The 27255-nt window shown below is 39.9% G+C and overlaps 1 protein-coding gene across 3 annotated transcripts; it reads right to left on the reverse strand.

Moving 5' to 3' along the window:
* Positions 1–590: 590 nt before the first annotated feature.
* Positions 591–27255, reverse strand: LOC140277111 (zinc finger and BTB domain-containing protein 7C). 3 transcript variants are annotated; one of them, XM_072372015.1, is made up of 5 exons: positions 19113–19250; positions 9751–9882; positions 3556–4285; positions 2800–3464; positions 591–2373 (listed from the first exon to the last, which is right to left on the reverse strand). In XM_072372015.1, exons 3-5 carry the CDS (start codon positions 4267–4269, stop codon positions 1752–1754), a joined length of 2001 nt encoding a protein of 666 aa, XP_072228116.1. In that variant the 5' UTR covers positions 4270–4285; positions 9751–9882; positions 19113–19250; the 3' UTR covers positions 591–1751. The 3 variants fall into 3 exon arrangements, with proteins under 3 accessions (XP_072228116.1, XP_072228117.1, XP_072228115.1); XM_072372016.1 differs by lacking the exons at positions 9751–9882; positions 19113–19250 and adding an exon at positions 27234–27255; XM_072372014.1 differs by lacking the exon at positions 9751–9882.

The raw sequence follows: 27255 nt of genomic DNA on the forward strand, positions 1-27255 counted from the left end.
TCCATCATAAAATGATACTGACAGACAAAAACTTTATTTATTATTTTAGACAAGAGTTTTTTGTAGTTTGAATTCTAGTGCATTTTTCTATCGAACTCCTCTTTTTTTGTTACCCTATATCGTTGTGCTGCACTGAATCAAAACTCATTCCCATTCATTTCAAATATGTATTTCATATATTATCTTTAAGGCACAATTTCGTGGTTGATCTCAGCAGGAATATCAGCTGTTGTGTGATTCAACTTAAGCCTCCATCTGAGGGGTTGTGTGTTAATGTGGGTGTGAATAATAGAGAGTAAAGTGGCCACTATTCTAAAATGCACATAGGAGATAACAAAACACTAGAGATAAAGGAAATAGATTTGACCAACCTTTTCTTCAAATGCAAGCATGTATTTAATGTGGAATTTCTTGGAAGCCACTGACCTGCGCTCCTCTGTAACTTAAACCCAGTTGTAATGAGGTTTTTGAGAAAGATGCCCTCACTCTCACAGTCTAAAATTTAAAGCGGTCTTGCTATATGTGACCAAAGTTAGACACATACACACAGTTTGTAAAATGTGCCAAAAATGAAACGCCCAGACAAGAGCAAAGGTCAACATTTAGTGTCTTTATAAAACAGATTTGCAAAATATAGCCAAGGCTCATTCATTTAAATACACATAAATAGCAAGAAAATACTTTCCCATTTCAATTCAGATACTTTTTGTGCTATTTTATACACAAATCAGAGATGAACGCTATGTGAAAAATGGGACTGAACCCCTCTCTATTTGTTGCACCAGAATAAACACAAGCATATTGTGTAGCTAAAGCGGCAGTTGATTAGTTAGATTTGTACATCCTCTGAAGACACATATTCATAAACATTAAAACAAAGTCTTAATCTTCTTCAAGTCAGTGAAATATCAAAGTACTCATCTTTGGATGGATTTCTCAAGGTATATACACACACACACATATATACATACATATACACATATATATGTATACACATATATGCATTTATATATACATATATATCTATATATAGATATATATTTATACATATTACATAATCAGCAACGTAACCGTAATTAACATCACCACGGCCAAAAGTTATGTACAATAGTGCAGATGAAGAGCTTAAATCAGGACAAGGCAGTGGAAAGATAATAACACATTATCAAATTTCCTGATTTAGACTTCCAGTGGGTTCCCTTTGTTTTCGAAAATATTTGAAAGTATCCTTAAAATGTATCCTTTTTTTTTTTTTTAGCACATGTTATTTTCAACACTTAAATTCAGCCATTCAAAAGTGTTTGTGTTGTTTTATTTTCAGTGTTTAATACACATCCTTTATATTACTGAGCAGTTTTTATCATGTAACTGTTCATTTTAACATTTTCTTGCATATAGATATTTCTTTCTTTTAATAGCTCAATAGGGGTATAGCTTTTACTAGCTCCAGAGGAATTCCATGGGAGTTCTGTGGTTTTTGAATGGATCCCATTTTACAGCCCTGTAGACAAAAATAATGCAGATTTTATAATAAAACAGCATTCCACCGTGTTTTTCTCATTTCTCTCTCTTTGATGTCTTTCTCAGCATTCTTAAATTGTTTAGTCTCTTCTCACACACTATGAAAGTATGTGTAAACAATAACTAGGCAGAAACTATCATTTGATTGGACCACTTGTTCAAAAAATGTGTTTTATCATTGCCACATCAGCAGGCTTGAGAAGGTTCGTTGATGTCACTGATGACACAGTTCATTTGGCCGGCTCAGAGATGGGTGGAGCACGCTCCAGTCTCATGATCCAAGGGTCAGAGTTCGGAGCATAGAACGGAGAATGGGTAAGCACTTCTTCTCCAGCTAGGGCGAAGGCAAACACTCCCCTCTGCCTCCCTGGCCCTGCCCTCTGCTCCTCTGTGACGTGTTTCCCCTCTGCTTGCCGTTCATCCCTGGTGTCCCTGCCTGACCCGTCCACACTCTTAAATCCCAGACCCCTGCCGCTGAGCCCAAGCAATTCCCCAAGTCCCTGACTTTTTCCCCCATGGTATGCAGGGTTTAACCCGTTTTCCTCCAACTGGTTTGCTGCAACAGCAGGAGGGCACAAGAAACTGTTGGCAGGTGTGGACCGCCAAGCAGCTGGCTTTCGTCCTCTCCTGGGGCGGGAGATACGGCAGCTCTGCCTCTTAATGTGTCGATGTAGGTGGTCGGACCGTGTGAAACTTTTGTAGCAGTGCTCGCACTGGTAAGGACGGACGCCCGTGTGAATGCGCAGGTGGTTCTTCAAGTCGTAGTTGTGTACAAATTTGGAGTTGCAGTGGAGGCAGATGTAGGGGCGCTCACCTGTGTGCTTCCTCATGTGGATCTTGAGTTTGTCTTGCCTGAGAAAAGAACAAAACCACATGCTCACATGAAATTTGACGTCGGTAGAAAACAAAATCATTATAATTGCTCCTCTTTACCCTTTTGTATCTTCAGTCATACGATGACTTAAAAGCCAGTAAATATGTTTTTGTGCTCTTATTGTTTATTAGAGTTTATTATGCTCTAAAATACATGTGGAAAATGTAACAAAGTAGGAGGATGTAGCTAGTCAAGATACCACTAATGCAAAGAAACCAGCGGAGGGGGCTTTCCACTTTGAACTCTTTGATATTTAGATGAAGTGACAGCAGATTAACCTCAGACAAAAGAGCATGGGGTACTTTTCCGTTAACCCTGCTGTTTCACATAACCTGATGCTTTGTAGGCAAATAACACAGATGAATATCTTAACACAGCCTCTATGTGGTTTGTTTTTCTCATACCTTGTGAATCGCACTTCACAGATAGTGCACATATAAGGTTTCTCTCCTGTATGCGTCCTCATGTGTCGTGGCAGTTTCCCGGCTCCTTGGATGACTTTGTTGCAGATTGGGCACTGCTGCGAGGCTTTGGGCTTCATCTTCCTTTCCTCCTCCAGCTGCCAAGGAGGGAACAGTGCACCCAGGTGGGATGCTGAGCTCAGGAAGCTCAGGTATGACCTGAAGTCTGCTTCATCTTTAACTGGAGCCAGTGAAGGACCCTCCGAAGCCACTGTCCCAGCATTCACAGTGCTGCTCAAGCCTGAGCTGACAAACTCCTTGAGGAAGTCACCTTGGAGCAGACTGGGTGGTACTTCCTCTTTCATCTCCTCCTTTATTATCTCTCTTTTCACAGCTAAATCAAGGGGTCTTGAGGGCTCATGTGGTGTAGTGGCAGGGAAGGTGTGATGGAGCCTGGCTTGTGTTGAGGCACCTGGGTGGGGATGTGTGGGATTCAGGAGCTGCTGGGGGAAGGCTGGGAATTCAGCAGCCCACACAGAGGGGTAGAAGCCTGGGATGAGAGGAGAGAAGTTGGCCCTCCTGTCCAGTGCTGACATGCGAGGATACAGCCCTTCTTGAAGGAGAGACTCAATGGAAAAATCTTTCAGAGCCCGACTCTCCATACTCTCCTGAAGCACATGAAAATAACATCAGACTTTCTTACTCACATGAAATAGTCAAATTAGAGATAACAGTAACCGAATATGCGATAAACTCTACCTGTTTGCCTGACATGGCGTCTGGTGACTTGGACTGGGATGACCCTCTGCGCTGGTCATATTCTCTGTGGTAAGTGGAGGTGCTCGGAGGCGGTGAATCCTCCGTCCCCAGAGGCGTCTGCTCTCCCCTGCTCTCCAACGACTGCAGCGACCTCTCACTAACATTGTCCTCCTCCTCATGCTCATCTTTTCTTGATCCCACATCCTCCTCTTCATCCTCCTCCTCTTCTTCCTCCTCCTCATCTTCTTCCTCCTCTTCTTCATCTTCTTCTCCTTCCTCCTCTCTACCTCCTCCACCACCTTCACCGCCACTATCCATGATCTCCAGACAAACGTTGATGATGCAGGGGATCTCAAGCATCTGGGCTGCGTTCAAGATCTCTTTCACGTTGGACGCTGTCACCGTGAGAGTCGAAGTGTAGGCAAACTCCAGGATGGCTGTTAGAGACTCTGGAGCGACAAAGTCAATTTCATACACGGCTGCGGCATGGTGGGGGTCCCCGCCATCAGTGGTGGCGACTGTGAAGAGCTTCTTGAAGTACTGACTGCATGCGGCCAGAACAGAGCGATGGGTGCGGTACTCCTGGTCACGGACGATGAGGATGACATCGCAGAGAAGCCCTTCACGCCGCTGCTCATTTAGGCTGCAGAGGACGTCGCTGCTGTGATTTGGGAAGGGGATCCCAATAAGATCTTCCTCTCTGTGATGAACCATTCTCCTCTCTCTGTTTCTGTTTGTTATGGAGACAGAGCATAATAAATCAGTTTAGTGGCACTTAAATGAAAAGGTCAAAGCTGGCAGTGGGTCTCTTTGTGGTCAGGAATATTTACAGTGATACACACATTTCTAGATGTATATATATATATATATATATGCTCATAAATAGGAAATGTAAATAGGACTTTTCCAAGTTGCACATTTCCTGTTGCTTCAAAGAAGTGAATGTGCTTCTTTGTAAGAAATTTACAACATACAATTGATCAAATATTTCTAGAAACTAATACAGTTGGAAACAGTTTTTATTTTTACTGTGAAATTTTTTAAATATTTTTTTTTATGTTTGTACATGTTCACATCAAGCTATGCTTTAATAAACTTTTTTTTTTATTGGACAATGGATACAATTACAAAAAAAAGAAGAAAAACAAATTGCTTCACTTGGTAACAAGCACATGAATTAAGCATTTCCAAAAGGGCAAAGTGTAAATTTCAAGTTGATTGAATTGAATCCACAAAAGTACACTGTTATCACCAAACCACAGAACTAAATGAGATTCAAGTGAAAAAGTGCCCTCCATCAACTATGACTCAAAACTCTTTTTAACTGAGTAGAATATATTTTATTCCACATGGAAAGAAAAGTCTTCTTTTCACATCTTAAAAATGGGTCAAAATGTTTGTTGAAAGCCACAGGGATTTTTTTTTCTGATGCATTAAACAGATTAATATCTCCATGTCTGATTTCTCGTTCAGCAATGATTGTTTTTAGGCCACATTTCCTGTCACAATGAATAAAAGTGGTGAATAATAATTATCTTAAATCCACATAGTTGGTTTCTTGCAACTAAAGGGCCTGCTTCATGAACTTGACTTTACCCTGAGAGAGTAACATTTGATTTTGAAGTACAATGCTCTTCCCAGGAGATAATGAGGGTTCAAAAAATAAAACAATCTGCATCTCAGATTGAAATGAAGTGTTACTGATGACAAGCAGCATCCATTCATTACTGCATTATTTTCAAAGCGTTCATACTTGATTAAGGGGAGGTTCCTAATTGAAGCTGATACTGTCGAAGCAATGAGTGAGAGTCAAGCTTTATTCACTGGAGCCATGCTTGTTTGTGTGCCATCTGTGCAGCACAAGCAACAAGTGGTAAATACAGCATGTCTCATTTTGAGCAAACATCACGTTGGGTAATATTTTTTCTTGAATTCATTACAAGTCTTGTGTAGCAACTGTGTGTTTGGGAAAGCCATATTAATTAAAAAAAAATACATTTTTTAAAAATTCAGTTCGACGCTTTACGAGGTGTGATCATGTCTATCCCTCTTGATTGTCTCTAACAGATATGAGCACTGAGTAAACTGAGACCTTCATCTGAACAATACAGTGTGCAATTTGGATGTGGTAAGAAGTGAAGAGAGAATGACAAATAAGGTCAGATTGTACTCAAGATACTGTATCCTGTCAAATTGCTAACTTGCAGTCTGTCTTCACTCGTTTGAAGCACAGTAACTTACCAACCTGACAAAGCAGTTTCCATGCACAGACAAACCTCCACTTACTCAGTTGTTTTCCTAACATTTCCACATCTGCCTGAGTTCCTACCTGTTGATTCACTGCGCTGTTGTTTACAGTTACAGTGATAAAACTTCCACTGGCAGGGTGCTCACTCATTCACATCTATGAATAGACCTTAAACTTAGCCATCCACACTTGGTGGTCACTGAAAGCATGTGTAGATAAATACTTTGAAGCGGCCCGAACACCACAGCTGCATTGTTGACTGCCACATAAACTCACACACAAACACACACACACGCACACACACAACCAAATGCAGAGGAGTCCTTTGCTTTCTTGTCAGTGCTCCTTTGAGTCACAATGCAGAAGTCAAAGAAAAATTAAAAATGAGAAAATCCCCAAGTTCACCAGCAGGTATACAACTTGGATACCAATCTTACTTGTAGTTTATTCTTGTCGATCTTGTTGCTAGGTAACTGAGGCTATGTTCATGCCATTGATACAATGTGGACATAATTAAAATGTCTATGGAGGGGGTGGTAGTGTAGCATATAAGGCCACAGACCATTACATTGCCTCGCTGAGGACACAAGACAAAAAGAGGGACACAGAACTTCACAGTGTGGAGAGAAAACCAGAACAAAGGATATATTTAAAATGTATGCTAAAAACAATTAAAGAAAATGTTGAAAATAAGTAATACAAGCAAGAGCAAACTGTGTGCTTTAAACTTGAAAGACATACTCAGACTCAAACTTGCTGGATTATAGTGTAAAGTAAAAAGGTGCAAGTATCCTTAGTTTGAGAGTAAGTGAGAGATCGGATGGCCCTAAAAGTTCCCTAACAGGTTGCACAAACACCAGCAGAGGGGCCCCTCCCTGTAACAGCCTGCCAAGGCAAACAATAGTGCAGAGCTTGGAACAACACAGAGTGGATAAGAGGGAAAGAAAAAGAGTCTGACTGGGAGGGCTTGGCGAACCCACTGTCATTCGTTTGCTCTCGATCCATCCCACCCACTCTTGGAACTATGGGACACGTGCTGCTGTTGCTGTTTGCTCGGCTGGTGCCCCAGTGAGCACCACTCCCCTCCGTTCCCACTGTTTGCCTGCCACTAGCTAGTGCTAGTTCTTAGTGGCCGGCCCCTAATTACAGTGTGGAGAGGATCTAAGGAGGATGTGCCACATAGACAGGGAGGGGAGGAGGGCACAGCTTTCCCACCGCAAGGTCCTGGAGCGACATTTCATCAGCCAAACAGTCTTAACCCTTTACACATACACACACATGCACCACCCACCCATGTGAGCAGCCAGGGTGGGGACGCCTTGAGAAAGGGTGCTGATAATTACTATTTAAGTAATATGACTCGTATTCCATCACCTCTTAAAGCTAAGTTAGACCTGTCAATGATAAAGAAAGACTTTGACCAAACCGTCATTATATGGTGATAAGATATTTGAGCGTATAACTTAAATGTCAGCTCTTGTTACAAAATTAATCTGTAGCACTTTGTCACATGCATCATGTGTCACATCAGTTTCAGTTTCATAGCTTAGTATCAACTCATTTTCAAAGTAACCGCAAATAAAGGCCTTTCTGTCTATCTCTCTTTCCGCCCTCCTGTATCGGCCATATCTCCTCTCAAGCCTCACTTAGTCACTAACGCTTTCTGTTCAGCACTCCCACCTCAATTTATTTGTCACCTCCATTCAGTGTCTTTCTCAGAAAACTTCCTCTGCTTTCCGGGCGCTGACCACCACCTCCTTCTTCCAATCATTCTCCTTCCTCCTCACCTCCACCTCTTCCTCTCTCTGTCCATGTTGCAGCTGTATCATCATTATGCTCAGAGTAGAGCGGCTAACTTGTCCCCAACCTTGACCGCTCAGGCCACAAATCAGCAGCTAATGTCCATCTCAACCCTTGTCAAAAGCAGCCTCATTTGGCCTGTAGGCCCAGTTTATCCCTGTCAGGACAGTGCATACACCTGACCCACAAGCTAAATCAGCAGCCAGAATTTACCCCTGTCACCAACTGCCCAAATCAAACGCCTGCTAAACAACTGTCCCGGACAGACAATTGTACAGCCAATAATTTCTAATATTGACAGTCAAAATTCCCCCTCTTATTAGTAGAGAACATTCTTTTGACCCACTCTATAAGCCGGTCCATTATTACCTGCAAACAGTCCACCTGTTACTTGAGGAGACACTTTTTGCTCTATGTTTTAAGTGTCAGCTGTTTCTAACTTTTCTGCTACTTGGGGAGAGTTTTTACATTTCATCTTAAGTGCTGTCAATTACAGCAGGTGTGGAAGGTACGTAACGACAGTTGCATCATAACGAAGACACACCAGGGTCTAATTTAAGCATTTCACTGCAAGTTATTTTGCAGAAATTGAGGATTGCTTGGAACAAAGGCAAAACAAGTATATTTTGTACTAATAGACATTTTCAAAATTAATTCAGGTTTAAATTGAAAAAAAAACTGCGCTCAGTTTTAACATTTGCACAACTGTATGTTTCATTATTCACTTAAATATGTTGGTAAATTATTTACAAATTAAACCTTTAATTTAAGTGGAATTTGTATTGAATATATGTTGGATCAAAGAAATTAATTTGAAGAAAACACTGGGGTTGGTCCAAGGTCTGATTAATTTTCATGGTCATTGCTGAAGCCTTCAGGGGGGCCCACAGCAACACACCATTATATCTGTAGACCAAGATTAAAACAAAAGCGCACTATTGGTTCACTTATTTTTAGTCACTAATCACCAGAAATCTTTTTTTTTTTTTTAATCTATTTCACATGAATTAATGAATCCACCATATATGAACAAAAGGATATAGCACAAGTCTGAAAGTTGGAAAATAAAATCAGAAAATAAAACAAAATCATGATTTTGTAAGTAGGAATGCTATTACACTTGTATCCTTATTGTGATTGTCTTTATCTGTACTTTTCTTTCATTTAAAGGAGTGCTTAGAATTAGCCAGAATTTATAAGCATTCCATAAAAAAAACAACCCAAAAAAACCAAAACACATTCTTGATTTAATGCCTTCATTACATGCTATAAAGGGTAGGTTAAAAACGCAGTGAAGCTAATGTGATATCAGAGGTACAATAGGTGGTTAAGCACGGGTCATTGTTATGACAGTGATCTGTGTTATTGTAAATTTCTTGTCACGCTTTGTGAGCCTGTTGAGTAGGTGTGTAATTACTTGTGGTGTACTCTTATCTAGTGTTTTTCTCTGCAGTTTTCTGTGCATAATATTATCGACAAATTTAGACATGACAAACAGAAAGTTTTAAAGGTAATACTTGCCATTGCATTTTGTGACATGACGTAAGGGGTGTATTAAGATGACAGGTTGTAAACAGTCATTTGCAGCTCAGCCTCAAATTCACAACATGTTTTTTTGTTCTGTCCACACTTACAAACATCCTGCTTTAACTTTTATGAATTACCTGGGTATCTGTTTTAGATTTAATAGAGAATGTTGCATGAATATGGAAACTGAAAGGTGTAATTACTCCAAGGGATTGAAGACACACATGCACTATAGTTCACTGAAACTACAATGTTTGGCATTTCCAAGATGAGTCGTGGTTTTTACCACACAATATTTACACTGCCGGATGAATAATGACATGACTTGTTAAGTAATTTTATTGACTTGTTAGCACCTTGTCAGGCTTTTATAGTGTAAAACAGAGGGCTACAGCTCTCATATAAACTGTACGTGAGCCACATGTGCACACGGTAACATAACACAAGTGTGAGCTTGTTCTCACACGTACATGTACTGTAACATTTTGACCAATTATTACAGACATATACGCACAGACACACACTCCTGTACAAGCTCCAAAAGTCTGGCATCCACATAAATTCACACATGTCTTGATACGTTCCTTAGCATTCCACAGCTTTCAGCAGCGATCACCTACCTTCCGACAGCTTCTCGATTCCCCTCACGTGTCTTTGTATCTCCAGACTACTAAGACGCTCCGCTGCTCCTCACTTGACCTCTCAGCATCGCTCTCATTAATTGAAGCACAGCTGCCGCTCTCTTCACCTGCCTGTCAGTCAGTCAGTCAGACAAGCAGTCAGTCCATTCACAAGCTCCTCGCACTGGGCACAGATGCCCATTCATAAAAAAAAAATGTAAAAGTTAAAGGAAAAAAAAGCACCCTGGGAGGAATATCCAGTGGAGAGAAGCAAAGCAGCACAACAGAGGAGAGCAGAGTGTGAGTCTTGAGTCTGTCTGTGTAGCAGAGTGGAGTTTAGAATCAGGCTCACGGTTGTGTGTGGCTCATGTAGGACGAGAGCGAGGGAGTGAGAGGAAGGGAGGGAGGGCAGCAGCACTGCGCTGTGGAGATGTCGCACCACTAGTTTTTATAGCAGGGTGGGTAGCTGGAAGATAATAATACCCCATCCTCCTCCACAACACAAGTTTAAGCGCAGTGTGTAATAAGCCCATGGCGCAGACACCCTCTGATTTAGGTCAGACAAAATGAATTTTTAGTTGTGTTAGAATGGATTTGGGTATAAAGGGACCGGGGCAAAGAAGCTCGAAGGGGTTGTTTGGGGAGACTGAGGGAGGGTAAAAATGGAAAGGAGAAAGAAGGAGAGAAAAGTTGGAAAGCGTTTTGTGCACCTCTGTCGGTTGGTTTTGGACTGAGAAGAAGAGATGTGCATACACAGAAGCACAACTACAACTCAAAGCAAGTTACTCTCAGTTTTACACCTGCTTTATATGGTGTCCTGCTGTTCACTCTTCTCTTTTAAAAACCCAAATGTTTTTATTGTTTATCATAAAACCAGCATTTAACAAGTAACTGAGACCTCTGGGCATGTTTTTTAAGCACTTTAAGTTCAGAAACAGTCGACGAGGTGCACTGTGGGCTCCATAAATAGTCATGACAGACTAATTACTGAAAAACATCACAATAAATCAACCCACTCCGGCATGTGGCACCCTACTCTATCAAATTGGCTGATTCAGTCAGTGGTGTTAATTTGAATGGAAATATTACTTAAAAGCTAAGATACAAATAAACCACAAAAGCTGACAAATACCACAAGCAACAGTGCAGACATGCTTGCCTCTGTGTTAAACCGTTGTTTAAACCAACGTTTCAAGAGCTAGCTTGAGAAGAGCAGAACTCTGGATTCCTGTTTTGAGTCAGAAAGCGCAGAAGCAGAACAACAGTTGGTGAGCACACCACCACCTCCAGTCTGTAGAGAGAAGGAGGAAGTTTATGTAGAAAGGTGTTTTTCGAGGATATACTGAACATCAATAAAATGTGTTATTGGCAACAAAACTTGAAGAATATAAAGAAATTTGACACAGAGAAATTTGGGGAGTATTAAAAAGTGTTTCCTTTGTTTCACAGGCAACCCAAGTGTCGTGACATGACACATTCACAAAATCTGAAACAGCCATTTGGCTTTCCTGTATGACATCATGAAACCACACCCTTTGTAATACTTTATTTTTGGTCATTTAGGTGATATATGCTGCACAGAAACAGGACAAGTACTTTGTCTAAAAAGGCAATAAAATCAAACTGAATGATATGTTTTGAGAAGGCTTTTTTTTTAAAGGTAGATTATACTGTAAACCGTTGTTTTCTTTGTGGTTACTAGATCTTCAAATCTTCTAGAATATTTTAAACCATCCACTTATCACAACAAGCGATCACAATGTAAAAAGTAGTTGGATTCTGTCAAGTAAACCTCCACATATAAGAGTGTGTATCAGACAGCTATGCCCACTTCCCCACGAGGAAAACAAGGACCAAAGCACAGTGCAGCCCAGGCCCATGGTGGTTTACACTGTTTTGTACAGGGTGAGAGTTGAGGCCAGCTCCCATTGGCATCTAGTATATATAAACAGGGTTAGCCACTAACTGCTAGCAGGCTGGCCAGACGGCCAGAAAAACAGTATCTTACATCCTATAAGATCAGCTATCTCTTCTAAACACGTTGCAGCCACCATAGCAACACACTAAGTGGTACCTGTGAGGACTGCTTTGTTCTAAACTGGCTTTTGTGCTGCAAACTGCCATGAATGACCAGAACTGACAGAGACCTGTCATATAATGGCACTGACATACATTTTGTAATTACACTGATTTATTGTGCCGCTTAGTTGGCAGCGGTTTGCTTTGTAGCAAGGCCAATTAACAGATTCACATTGAGCTGGTTTATCCAATTTACTGTCATACACAACTCTAACTCATTGAATTCATCTGGGTTTCAGTGTTTTAGATTTCTGTGCTAAAATGGTCAGTGTAAATACTGATCTCCCCTCAAGTCCACAGTGAGTCTTGCTGCTCAGTCTGTGTGCTCAGAGTCACAAGACATGAGGATTTAAGGGTCTGAGTAAGAGTCATCTGTTTTGCCTGTCTATCTGTCTGACTGGCCTCTCAGCGTACCTGTTTACTGCCACCTGCTGCTCCCAGCAAGATACACGTACCACAGCACCAGATTGGCACTTTGGAGGAGGGATGGGGTGTGAAGCAGCTTTACATAAAGTCATGAAGACTTTGAGGCTGTTCTTAGCTTGACTTACTTCACTGTATTAGAAACACAAAAAGCACATTTCTGACAAAATAGGTTAGATCTGAATTCGACAAAAAGGGTCTCTTTCTGTATCTTTGAAAAAAATCTATTAGACCATATCAAAGTCCTGCAGCCACAAATCACCAAGCAGCAATTTGCATGTGACAGATGAACAAAGGAAACACACTCTCTATTCTGTTCCTTGAAGGGAAAAACCTACTTGTCTGACACTTTTTTTTTTTACTATTTTAGAAGGTCACTTCTATGCTCTTATGGTCTGCACAAATATTTGTAGGCTACAGCTTATGCTTCTCAAAATAACATCCATATGATTCCATGACCCAAAGATCTCAGCAATACGTTTTATCATAACAAAATTTTCGGTACTTTTAAGTCAGCATACACCAAGCTTTACCATATTGATTGAAGGGGGCATGCTTGGGCAGAAGTAACTGTTGTTCAGCCACTTTGGGAAACAGCATAATATGCTTATGTTTTAGAGAATATATCCTTCTAAGTGTAAGATAATTATAAGCAAAACAAGAACGTTATCAAAATAGAGACAACGCTTTTTATTAGTAATGAAAATATCCATTCAAACTTCTGAATGCTCAAATGGATGATCGGAGAACGAATGTTATCTGCAACAAGAGCTGAAAAAGCAGCGTGTGAAAGTGTTTTTGCTCCTGCACTGCTTAGTACTTATAATGAGGGTCTTTGTGGTTTTATAAAACACAGCTATTTTACACTACAACGATAACAAAAGAGCAGATTTGTTTGCCTGCTTGCCACCAAAGTGAGGCAACGGCAGCACAGACAAGCAGAACGACATCAGGTGTCCAGCCTGTTTGACAGCCAACTTTCTATCACAGTCAGCCTCTCTTTGGGGTTCTTCTCCCAAAGCTCGTAACACCACCATCACATATACCAGGAGACTCTGTTTGTTAGGTGGGTTTTCCTGTCAGCAGGTATCATGGTGGTAAAAAAAGAAAGCTGCACTTTATGATTTCAAACAATCAATGACTGGAACCTGTAGGTGAAATCAAACTATCTCCAAACCCAGTTGGAGGAAGATTTGATATATATTTTTTTTCCTTAGATGATGTTGTTCTTTGCCCTTCTTTCAGTGAAGTTATACCTATGATAGTCCCAATATAACTATTATGAGCTAACCTCTTTAAGGTTCACCACCGTAGATCAAAACTCTGCCATAGATGCCAGTACACAACTTCCCATGGTCACAAACACATGTCTGGGAACTTGGCAAGATTTTTTGTTTGTGATCGTGATTCAGCTGCTCCACTAGTGTATCAGTGCAAAAAAGGTCTCCCATATCATTCTTGAAGGTACAAACATTGTATTTTTTTTTCTAAACTGCTAATGAGTACTTGTTGGAATATCAACCCCAAGTTGATCTAATTTGACTCAGATATTTGACTCATATTAAACTCAGATATCCTGTTTCAGAAAGTCGCTGAAATTATTAGCCGCAAAACTACTAAAAGGTTTCAGCCATTCAACTTGTTACTTTTGCAGAAATAAATGAACAGCTTAAACCTACACTCAGGCCAATGCTATATAAACAGGTTCAGATGTAATGCATCAAGGCCAAATACTGTGGAAAAAGAGTTTAAGGAAGTTCATGGCAGACTTTTCCTGGCTTAATGACTGTGGAGGCAGAACAGCACAACCAGCCCGGCTTGTGCCCTTTACCCTGCTGTTTCTGAGGCCAGGTGTGGCCTGCTGTGGGAGAGAAGCAGGAAAGGGAGGCACCTCCCCACAAACAGACAGTCCAGAGATAGGGCATCGCATCAGCACCCCCTGCCTCCAAAAGTCCAAGGACAGAGACCCAGTCTCAGATTAAATGTTGCCTAAACACAAAGGGAGGTGTGCAAACCTACTGTATTCTCTGCCTCACTCAGTTACTGACACACACCCATCTGCCAATGCACTGAGAGTATTAAAACTCACCTATGAGCATGCCATTCAGATGAGTGAAACCAGGGCGTTTCCTTTCTGCTGACCTGTCTGTTTGTGCTTTAACTTTCTCCTGTTCTGTCTTCTCTCCAAACTCCCTAATCAGTATTGGAAGCTTTGCCAGAAGGGAGGTAAAGTACACAAGCTGTGTGTCGAGAACTGCGAGTACTGAAAGAGACACAGTTACTGTATCATACAGGTGGCTGAAAAGTGTTGTACAATCCCCACCGCCGTGTGTTTGCACTACTTTCTCAAAGCAAAAATTACCATTGATAAAGTTTCAGGTTGCCTTTTTTGTCTAATCTCGTGAAATATGGGAATCTATTTTGGACTTGAAACTGCAAACGAAATGTTAGAGGAGTCAAATCTCCTTACCACAACCAGAAAGATGCAGCTTCACAATGCATTTCAGTGTTGTGTTCATTTGATTGGCTTGGTGTGAGTATTTGTGTGTGTATGTGTTGTGAGGGTCGTCAGGTGAATGAGGACAACTCCTTATGGTGATAACGAGCGGGAGGCCAGCCTTGGTGGGACAGCCTCTGTCTGCCCTCAGGTAGTGTGTGCGTGTGTGTATGCTTGTGTACGTGTGTGTATCAGCAGGAGAGCCCTCGGGCACTCTGGCACCTCCTAATTAAAACCAGTCAGGCTGCAGGGCAGGGGAGACAGATGCCTGTCATGGCACACACACACATACACACACATGCATGAGATGGCCGACCACGTTGAACCACATGCACACTCACAAATACACAATCGTGATGCGTAGGTCAGCTATTTTTGGATGCGAAGCCAATTGCATCCCACCCACTCAGGTATCACACAGGTAGCTAATCTGTTTTTGACCCAGATGACAAAAGAGGAGCAGCTAAATCATGAATATGGTTCCTGATATTCTAAAATGAAGAAAATGGAATGTCTATGACGTTTTTTTTTTTGTATTTATGTTAGCTTCGTTATTTGATTTGTGACTTTCATTCAACAGTTCACCTGAGGTTAAACAAATTTGGCTAATCTGATATATAAACAGCCAATGAACTCTCATCAGTTTAATCTGACCCCCCCCTGGATTAATTAAAATGTGTTCACAAATGACAGCACAACAAGTGTGGCTTTACACTCACACACTCCCTCATAAGCAATCATGACCCATGTTGGCTTCCAGATTGACACATCTGTCTTTCTCCCCACCGCACAATGAGACATAATTGTGCTGTATGTCTGTTACCTGCATATTCTGTCACATTTTATCTCCATTCCCACATGTACAACCCAGAGCTGCAGGCGACCACATATAGTACTTAGCGGGCTAACTGCTGTTTGTCTGGGGTGGGTGGGTGGATCAAGGCACGCTGCTCTCCTTTCTCTCCCAGTGATTAGATAGCATAAGCAGGCCAGCTAGCCTAACCCACACACTCATGCCTCTAAAACTGCCATGCAGCCCTGCTTTTTCTCTCACTGCCTCTTACACACAGGTGGGTGGACCCACTTATTCAACCCAGATCTTTCTTTTAGACATTATGAAATCACGCTCTTTTTTTTTTTCTCTCTTTCTTGTTTCCTTCATCAAACTCCCTGATGCTGAATGACACTCAACTCTATAAGTTTCTTGTAACGCCTTTGCAGCAGAGCTTTAATTTCTTAATTTACAGGGTGATCACTTTGCAAGACTGCCAAGCTGAGAATCTTGTCTCTCTGTACTTGTCTTTAAGCTAAAACTAGGTGGGTTGCCAGTGGTTACAGAGACCTATTTTTTATTATCTAGGTAACATTCAGGAAACACCCACAATTTGTATGTAAAATGCTTTGCTGCACAACCACATTATGAATTGCTGGTATCACTGACATTTCTCTAAGTTGAAACCTATGACCTAAGGATATTTCTGTGATGACTTTGACTTTGTTGAGAAATCCAAAAACCACCACAAGACCCTTTCTTGCTTTGATATTGTAAAATGAATCTAAAACAAGTGCTTTAGTATTATAAAGAATTCATGAAAGGGTCAATCACACCATTTATAAATAATAATTTATCTAACTGATTTTGTTTAGCATTTTGGCAAGACTTAAAACATACCTAAAATATTTTTACACACACTCACCTATATATATATATATATATATATATATGTATGTATATATATATATATATATACATGTGGGTGTGTGTGTGTGAAAGTAATTCTTGCAGATTGTCATACAAATCAGTTATGACCAAGTTTCTAAAGCAACAAATTACTTGAGTGTAACCTATTTGTTTGTTTTGTGTCAAGAATGGAGGTAAAGAGTTAGTGTTGGGCAAGAAGTGTCTCCAGGCGTCAAAGTTGTTAAAGTATGTAAACATAATCAGTCTTTTTATTTAAAGAAAAGCACTGAACTGTGTCTAAGAGGAGTAGCAATAGCAGAGGGGAAAAGAGTGGTTGAAATTACAAATGGAGAGAACGTGTATAGCCTAAAAGGGTGCAGGGGCGCTCTCTGTGAGTGCAAGTGCCCGCCTCCCTAGCTGGTTTGTCGTTGGAGCCAGGCGCTGTGTTTCGTGAGTACACAAAAGTACACAAATCCCACAGAAGGAGCTTTTTTGGCAGGGCTCGGGCCTCCCACCCACGGCAGCCTCTTCAAGCCTCCTCCCATCCTCTATTCATCTGTGAGGGGCGGCTTACTCACCCAGCCCAACTCCACACAACAAAACCTGGACCTCGATCCTACGGAGGAGGGCGGACACGCACACATGCACAAAAAAACAGCTACTCAGTCATTGCAGACATACAAACACATACACACGTGCATTAACCTGACACATGCAGGGTTTTTGAGGGCAAACACCCCACTGATTGGGCGATACATTGTGGCAGAGATTTGATTTGTTCTTACTGACTCTGATTTTGACAACTATCATGATGGTTAAGATCAACTTCTGTAGCCCAATGTGAATGCTGTTACATGGATATGCCCACACACTGTCAGGTGGGAAGAAGGCGTGTGGACTCATTCACTCTGTTAATCTCATAATGAACACATTGCATAATTTTGCAATTATGAAGCCACACACTCATTCATTTAACACATTCATCCACAACACTTAAGTCTCTTAGTCAAGTGCTGTTGGGTTCTCTCATTTAAACACTTGTTCAGTCACTTCCTTTACTAAGCGACTCCAATATTGGCTTATCATAAACTGTACAGTACATTATAGGTGTGATTGTACAAACATGAATGCAATCTGCCTTAGGTAATGTTTGCTAAACACACCAGTGTAAGAGAGGGGCCCTGTAACAAAACACTCGCAAAGATCAGGTTCAATTCAGATAATCCTGCAGGGAGAAAGGGGCAGAGACAGGGCTGTAGTCAGGGTGTGTGATGAAAATAGGTGTGGTAGTGTCTACTTGATTTTATCCCCATCTAACCCTCACTGCAACAGGAAGACACCTCGACAGGTTCAGTTTTTTTTTTTTGTTCCATTAATGATGAAGGCTGATAAGGTTTCAAGCTACAGTTTTTGAGTAGTTTTTGTAAAAAGAAATGTTTCAATTATGCATGTATTGCGCATTATATACGTCAATTACCTCACAACCATGGATAGGCCTGTTTATGCTTCACTTTGTTGAAAACATGAAGATCTTTATATTTTTTCATGTCATCATGTTTTTGTTAACGGAAACAGTTAGGTTGCTTGAATAAAGAAGTTGATATATTGTGGTTCACATTCTATGAAACTGCATTAAACCACAACTGATTGTTTTTTATCTATTCTGGGAAGTCCTGAATGTATAATGATTTAAGCTGGTTTGAAATAAATAAACAGCTTTGTTACTAAGGACAAAACCAGCCGTACTAACATGAAAATAATGCACCCACTGGTGATATTACAGTTGTTCAACTAATTGTTGGATTATTACATTTGAATTTTGAGATGCACATGTGAAGTTGACAGATCGGTGCACTTGGTACAAAGTGTTATCACCTCTTAAAGGTTAACAGTTATTCATGCTGTTTGATGATGAATCACAAGAAGAGCAGAATAATCTTAACTTTCACACCTGTGCCCCCTCATCTGCTTCAGTAAAATATCTGAAGTAAAGATCAAAATTAAATGTGGGTGTATCACAGCTAACTGCAAAAATAAATTCCTGCAGGACAGATGTGTCAGATAGCTTGTTACTACCTTATCTGTTAGACACGTCATATAATCAGACGAGCTAAGTTTAGTCTTTCAAGCACACACACGTCCTTTCAACATCTGAAACTCAGATGCCAAGAAAAAATATGTAGACTAAGAAGTCATGAGCAGTAAATCATAGTCTTACAAGCCGCTGCCTAAATAACCAGATAAATCAAAATAAGATCTTTCTTTCAGTCTGTTCCAGCTATGTCATGCTTTCACTTGCTTCCTCCTCCGTGTGCCCTATGCAAAAGGGAAGGTTTTCACTGCACATCTTGCACATCTGTTGCAAGATACGCACAAGAAAGTTTCTGGAAAGAAGTGCTGGATATATCTCTTTTGTTTATTGTGTCCTCTTTTAAAAATTGTGCGGCACGGAGTAATCTGTAGCTTAAAATGGGACCGCAGGGAATCCCGAAACTACGAAAGGTCAGCCATCCTTCAGTATGATTCTGGTGCTCTGTGGGTAGCCCTTGCATGCTCTAAGTTCTTTTTTCGACAATGGAGAGAAATTATAAGCCTCGTTATGATTTTTTTTTGATGATGGGAAATGCTAACCCTACAGAGAAAAACAGAAAAGAGTGAAAGAGACAGCAAGATGTTACTGACCTTTTAAGAGGAGAAGTTTTGATTTCAGTTCCTCTCTTGTGCACTCACTCCTTGTCAGGAAACTCAACACTGTCTCAGCCCTGGCAGACTTGTGAAAGTGAGAGCGGGCAAGATAGAGACTGAAATTTGCTCTGAAGGTGTGTCAGTGATTTGGGGGAGTGAAAAAGTACCGTTTCACGAAACGGTTATCTAAGAAACACAACAAAACAAAAACTGCTACACCCACCAGCCTCAGCCAACACCCCTCCCTCCTTTAAACCAAAAGTATTTGGCAGCGCTCCCTTCAAGTCCACCTGTGCTTAGGGGAGGGGAGTGACACACAGTAACACTCAAGGGCCAAGCTTCAAAACCTGCTTGCAAACTTAGACTGGATTGCATGGTTATGACTGTGGATAGACAGAGCTGTGCCCTGGTGCTAAGGCTTGAAGACAGAGAAGACTGAGGGGCTACTGGTTTGAGGCTAGTATTGATCCTGGAAAGAAAGGGAAAAGGCCAAGCCAGGAGCAAGTTTTAGAAAATTAAAGCAGTGAGACTGAAACTGGTCATATTTAGGCTTATTTGCAGCAGAACAACACTGAGAGTTCTAGCAGGGTAAGGTGAAAAAATGAGAAAGGTGGTTGCAGCATAATCAAACCAGTGCATGGGTCTTTGCCTGGGAGTAATAGGGGTTTATATCAGGTATCAAACAAAGACATATCAGTGGAGAAAAGAGAGCACTGGAGGAGAGGTGGTGTAAAAGAAAGTGCATTTGGGTGTGGTATTTAGTGTGCCAGCTTGTACCTGGCAGGTTGTAGGAACCATTGTGCCGCTCTGAAGCCCATAATGCTGCATAATGGGAACATAATAAGAGGGTGCAATCAGGGTTGTAAATTCTGTCAAAGTGTAATCACTGTCAAATATAAATTCCAGTGAGAAAGTCTGATTTTGCCACATTAAGGCAATGAGACACACTTGAGCATTGTCAGCAAAGTTTTTCCATATTTTCTGCCTCATAGAAAATGGAGGCTTGTGAAAAACAAAACAGTTGTTAAATTTCTCTGGAACCCCCTGTGCTGTGTACTCAGTATTTTTCCATTTTTCAAACTTATTTTTAGCTCTTTTGATTTTTTGTGACCATTTTTTTTAGATCTGCTGAAATCTTTTGGAACTAATTGCATATTATCAGTACCATTGTCTCATTGTTACAAAGCTTTTAATTACTCCAATTCTTTTTGTGTAGGCAAAAATAAAGAATTAATGGATTTTTTTAAAGTCTGTATCTTTCCAGGTGATAAGGAAAATAACTGACTCTAACTCTGACTGACCAACTAAGACTGACTCTGACTCCATAGAGCTCAAGGTTGTTCAGATTGGCTTACAGTTGTGGAGCTGTTATACAAAATCTAAAGATCTTTTTCAGGTGAAAGTTTGTAAAAAAAAAAAAAAAAAGGTATACTTTTCTCATGATTAGTCCACATCTTATTTATAATGTAGTTTCAACCCAGTCATCTCAGATAAAAGAATATCCATTGAGACAGTTTGAAGTGTTATTGTTCAGTTTTTTTGTTTTTTTTTTGTCATTAAGAGAACCTTCATTGACCTTTGGAACTGTTCCCACAGTACATGATCTGGAATGTTTGAAAGCCCATTTGATATGTCTGCAGTCCATTAGCAGGAGGACAGACTCTGATCCAGTGGTTCTTAGCCATGATGCCATAGATTTCATAAAGGGCCACAAGATGATTAACGACAGAATATAAGATGAAAGCTGCTCTCAGAAAAGGATGAGTTCCCAAAACTAATGCAAGTATACTCATGGAAGGAGTAGAGAGGAGCAATGAAAGCGAGAGGGAGTGAACATGCATGCTCAAAGTTCATAACGACTCCACATAGGATGACAGAGGGCTCGTGGTGTAACCATGGTAACCACATAAACAACACAGAAGAAAACAAAAACTGATTTTGTAGGTATGGTGTTGCTTAAATTACACACATTTTCTGATACTGTAATCTGATACCTGACATTGATATCTACACTAATTGTTAGGAAAACTTTATTCATTCATCATGTTATATTGCGAAACATTTATTTTATCCACACTTTATTCTGGTGCATGATGAGAATATACCAAGTGGAAACTGGATCTGTCAGTCATTATTTGTCCCGACTCATCATTCCCTTCTCGCATGACACTTTTTTTCCAAAAGAAAAGAAAAGAAATACCCATCCGAGAGTAGGCCCGGGCCAGACAAAGGCTATGTTTGAATAGTTCATCTATCTTCTATGTCGTAAGTCAGCCATCTCGTCGTGTTGTTTGGAATTTCAACTGAAATTTTCGATTTACTATCTAGTTCACAATAAACTCAGATGGCATTTTTATTAGTAAAAGTAATGTAAAAAAGCAACATCTGTCAAAAAAAAGAAAATGATGCAGTAAACAGATGAGCAAGGAGTAGATAGAGTGTGTGACCTCTAGCTGAAGCAACTCATTATTGTTATTTTCTTAATCTTTGAGAACGTCCAGTGAGTATTATTACAGTAAAAAAACATTAGTAATACAATATATTTACCATATTTGAATAATATTTATCAGTCTAAACGGAAAATCTTTTATGGGTAAGTTGTATTGCAGCTTGCGTTTCAAATACTTGCAAGCAGGCTACAACAGTGTGGAGACACAGGCTCTAAAAACAGTTTATGAACATAGCGACAGACTTTGCTGAAGGGATTTCATATCTCATGTGGCTTGGGAACGCATCAGGATCCTCCCTGAGGAGCTAAAAGCATGGCTGGGGAGAAGGACATCTGGGAAACCCTATTTTGTTTCTCCTGCCACTCAGTCTCAAATAAAGTTCAATTTCATACTAATGCAGTTCTTGAGAAGTTGCCATCTCAGGGTTGTGAAAGTGACAGAAAAAAATAAACAGACAAACTTTAATGCAGTTCCAGCTATTTAACAAAGATAATACTGGTCTTAAACATTGCCTACTCCAATATGTTTGCTCTATATAATGCTCTGCGACCTCCAGCCAAGCCTTGAACACTGCCCCTCTCTTCGCTGACACTGGGAGGTAAACACGTAAATGATGTGTACACTTATAAAAGGTACCTTTTATAAGATGAGCTGACTGCAGCTGTGCTTCCTCTTTGGAAACAGCTTTTCTTTTGTTTAGCATATCCTTGTGATGATCAGTTTTGTTTTGATCCGCTTTGTCACTGAAAAAGAACCAGCTTAGGTTAATTTCTTCAGCTGGTAACAAGCAATTCAACTTGAAGAAAAAGGTGTCCACAAAAGCACACTTACATCACCAAACAAGAAAATTAAATCAGATTCATGTGAAAGTACATCAGAACAAGTATAGCTATAAACTTTTAAAGCACTTGACTTGTGTATACATATTTATTGAAGTATTAATGTGGTTACATATTATCTAACAACTAACTCTGCAGTTACTGTTACAGAATCACCATACAGTCTCAAATGATGGTCCAAAAAATCGTTGAAACCAGTGTCGAAAACTTTCTGAGCTGTATGTCGGAGGAAAACTACGGAAACATAATGAGAAGATCAAGGCTTCTTACAGGAAGAACCAGGGACAAGGTCACAGGTCAGCTACTGTGAAAACTCATTGACTTGTGACCTGGCATTGGAGGGAAAATGTTTGTTATCTGTAATTTGTACTGAAAACAATGATTTTATAAGAAGCATTCAGTCAAACTGCAAGTCTGCCAAGCATTGAGTAACTAGATTAGGATTTGAACCAACCACGTTTAGCCCTTGGGTCATACCGAAATGAGTAAAGATTACAATAGCTCTGCCCTCGTTTCTGAGTTTGGCTTTTGCAGGATCTTCGAGCACAGCCTTTGTTTACAGATGAACACTCCCAGCAAAGGTCTGATCAGTTTGAGTCCAGTCCGGTGTCCTGTTGAAGGAGGGGTCCATTATTTGCTTTCTTTTGTGGCTTACAAAAAAAAAATGGCTTGAGTAAATTTGCTCAGTCAGAATATTATATGAACAGTCACACAAGGCTGCAAAAGGACAGAGAAGCAGTGTAGTGCAGGCGACATTGTGCTTCTCAGTCTGCAGAGGAAAGGATTGAAATTGTTCTGGTCGCAGTGATGGAAACTGAATTGGAAAAGCTGAAAATGTTTGAGCTTAAGAAAAAAAAAGAGAAAAAGGAAAAAAAGTACTGCCAATCCAGAAGCTTTTTGAATAATGTCAGTTATTGACATGTATAAACAAAACAGACATGTTCAAGTTACACTGAAAATATGTTTTGGCCAAATTACTGTGTCCCTTTTAAATTAAAGTTGGATTTTGACTTCTAAAAAAGCAAAAGCTCATGTCCAGAACCCAACTACACACACAGATAGAAATGTATATGTACACATAAACAAATCGCATAAACGTGTTTTTATCTTTCGCAAGAAAATGTTGACATTGATGCACATCTTTTTTATGAGCTATTACAAAAGTTTATCTGCACATTGTTCATTCAGTAGCTTACATTATTATCCAAGTCCACAACCTGATACACTACATACTTTCAAAGGCTGTAACCAATATCCTGCCTGACCCAAACACATACTATATCTCTCACAACTCGTGTACAAAATGATACACAGAGGGTGTTTTTACCCAGTTAAATAAGTCTAGAGTATTCAAAGTACTTTGAAAGCAGATCAGTCGCAATTCATGTGTTTTTTCCATAGATGACAGCTGTACAGCACAGTTACAATTCTGCCACTATTCATTTAGGCAATTCTGCCAAATCCTACTTTTAGTTACAGTGAATGTGCATTAAATCTAAACTGCATTATAAACTCATATTGTTCATAATCTCCAAAAATAATAACCTAAAATAATGCAAATACACAATCAAAAATGTTTACATTTCTTTCCATGCTCCGAACAAACACAATGGGATGGTTCAAGTTTATCATCAAAAATCTGTTGGTAAGGTTACCATGGCAATAATACGTCACATTGGGCCTTCGAATAAACCTAAACAGGAGGCACGTCAAGGATAATTTAGATATTTTCGCCAAAGAAAACGTGAATAATCTTGTGCGAGTTCAGTTTTTTTGTGTGCATAAGTCCGTGACTATGGCAGGCATAAATAAATATCACCTCCATAGCTGATTAAAATCAGAACTTTTTATGCGTCCGCTCTGGTGACAACTATATGGACAGAAGCATCACTTTTTCTGTTCCTCCATCTGTCTGCTCTACTGTCACAAAACTCAGCAACACCTTGAGTGAAATCCTTCACATTTGTGTAATAACAAACTCAGACACAAATGACTAATAGGATGAAATGGAGAACTTATGAAATGTAAGGCAAGAAGGTCAAACTTCAACATAATGTTCTGCGAAAAAAAAAGAAAAATTGTCATAAGTGTCATAATTCCAAGCTTTCCATTACGTCAATCATGGTTGACTACTTTGAAGCTGTAGTAGTTGTGTAAATCTGCTTTAATGGCTGGGTTTAGGATGAGTGTGACACAATATGTTTTAGCACCGATAGCCTGATACTCTGTGGGAACCATGTAAGCACATGCAATGAAAATGACAGTTTTATGAATGTTTAGTTTTTTAAATCTCAATGAATATCCACACTTACTCAGTGGATTTAGAGCAGAACACAGAATCAGAACAGCAAAATTTCACAAAGCCCCTTTTGGATAAACTGCCAATTGACTGGTTGGCTGAGGCACATGCCAGCTTGTTTTATGTGCATGAGGCTGGGGTCCAGGGTACAAAGCTTCCCCCCTTGAATACAACAAAGAAAAAAGGCTTACAGTACATAAAACAACAACTCTAAGTTACACCCACAGGCTGCTGTTGCTTTCATCCTGCCACCTGCGGAGTGGGTGTCACCATCCTATCCACCAAATCTGTCAGATAGACCTGTTTCTGCTTACAGGCCTTGCTTTGGGAGGTAGAATCTGTTTTATCATTTTTTTTGTTCTACTGTTGGCTATCACTACGCAGTTATTTGAGAAGTGAATAAATCTTTAGTGTTGAGGAATTTTTAAAAGATTACATTCGATATGTATTACACACTCAAACAAAAGGTCAAGTGTTTTTTTTTCTCATCTTACATCAAACCAAGCAGTTCTAATCTTAAATATTTTCTGCATAATTCATCATAGCTGTGCAGAACTGAGTTAGCAGTTTGTGTGACGTCTTAAATATGTTACTGACAAATAAATTGTGTTTTTATTGATAATGAAGGTGAATGACTTTGAAAGATACTGAAAAATGTGAGACGACAACCAAAGGACATCTAAACACCCACCACAAATATGACCCATGTCCAATTTGTGAAATTATATGTATGAATATATACATACATAGGCTCTGTCTATGTTCTACATCCTGTTACATGCCAGATATTAAGTCTCAATGGTATCCTCCTATAAAGAGTAAGCTAAAATGGGTTTGAAGCTAACATGGGTTAGAGGTGTGTAGGTGTGTGTAGGAGGTGTCAGTTTGCAATATTTTCAGCAGGTGTTTGCTTCCAAAGGTTCAAATACACATATATAAATGACCTGATGCTTAAGCTACAATCACGTACTTTCCATTTGTCTTCCTCCCCCATCTCCTTCCTCCCTCCTCCTCCTTATCGACCTATGTTTGGGTTAGAATATGAAGTTATCGTTGGTGTTAAGTCTCTCCTTGTGGTGCAACAATTCCCAGCATGGCAATGAATTCCAAACAGAAATTTAGGGAGATGTCAGTAACCTGCTGTGTATGGTTACTCTCTGCTTATCTTGGGGTCCACTGACTTTTATTCGGCCGTCCTTTCCACATTGGTCAGGTTTAAACTGTATTTGTTCTTATTAATCAGTCCTATAATTTGTAAAAATAAGTGCAAAGATGTATTTGCTATATGAATATGCGCAAATGCATTTCTACAGTAGCAAGTATGATGTCAAATGAAAGCAGTTAGACATTTTGTTTTAGCCGATGTACATAAGTTAATTAAATGTAATGCAACTCTTTTCTGGTCGGTTACACCAGGATTTAAAGTAAAACTCCACCTCCAGCTCTGAGCCTGCTTCCACCTACTTCATGACTTTGAGAGATTCTAAAAAGTGGGCAAGCAGCTGAGAGGGATTTAGTAATATAGTTGTTGTAGTTGCTCAGTGCCCCGGCCAGAAAAAAAAGCGCATAAAGGCATGGCACCTACTTCAGGCAGCTGTTTGAAGTGGAGGACTGTTCCTTGCCAGAGACCCCTAAAACTGTACAGTCATATCATTTTGATTACAACTTAAAAACATGTTAAAGTGTGCAGTACCTCCCAGTGCCCAAACATTTGTAACTTTGTGCCACTTGCAAGGTATTGCTTTGGATGGAGCCCAATTTTGCTCTCAGCTTGCTTCTTTTGTATCAACATTACTTGGTTTGGAAATGTAAAAAAAAAAAGAAACGTGGAGTTAGACCCCCACACCTCTGTAGCCCTTTAGCTCTACTTAAGAAAAGAAGCTCTACTTACAAAAGCTCAAGGCTACTAATATATCATACGTGAATGCTAAGTTGAGCTATCAGTTTCAGGTTTTTGACAAGACAGGAGCATACACGGACTTAAGATTATATTTCTGGATGTTCCGCATTGATTTTTTTCATTTCTTTTTTTAAACTGTCCAATGTGAGTCATTTCAATGCTAAATCAGTGGACTGATCGATTGAGTCTCCCAAAATGGCAAGATAGTGTTTACTGAGCTGAGATATTTTCATTCTGATAGACTTGCATTCACAATACTCTTTTACTCCATATTAATTTGTTAAATTAGAAATAACCTGCATATGTGCTTATCTAATGACATTGACCGATTCACCGATATCTTATGGATATTCACACTGAGGATATAGAATAATTAGCTGAACATGAGTTGTGAGTATTTTCATTTCGTCATAAACCTATAGGTGTCAGACCAGTCTCTGCAATGTTATTTTAATACTGCACATACAAATTTGGACATTTTCAGTCACACAGAGTACCATTATAGTTTAAAGAAATTTCTAGGGGACATTTAATGTAAATAACATGAGGCTAATTTCAATGTGCAATAAGGGATGTGTGTAAGCGAATTATGGCATTTATTCTGATTCATCAAGCTGCTGTAACCCTTACCTGACAGAGCATGCCTTGGTGC

This window comes from Leuresthes tenuis, unplaced genomic scaffold (assembly GCF_036924035.1).
Source record: "Leuresthes tenuis unplaced genomic scaffold, fLeuTen1.0.hap1 SCAF_19, whole genome shotgun sequence".
NCBI classification, from domain to species: domain Eukaryota; kingdom Metazoa; phylum Chordata; class Actinopteri; order Atheriniformes; family Atherinopsidae; genus Leuresthes; species Leuresthes tenuis.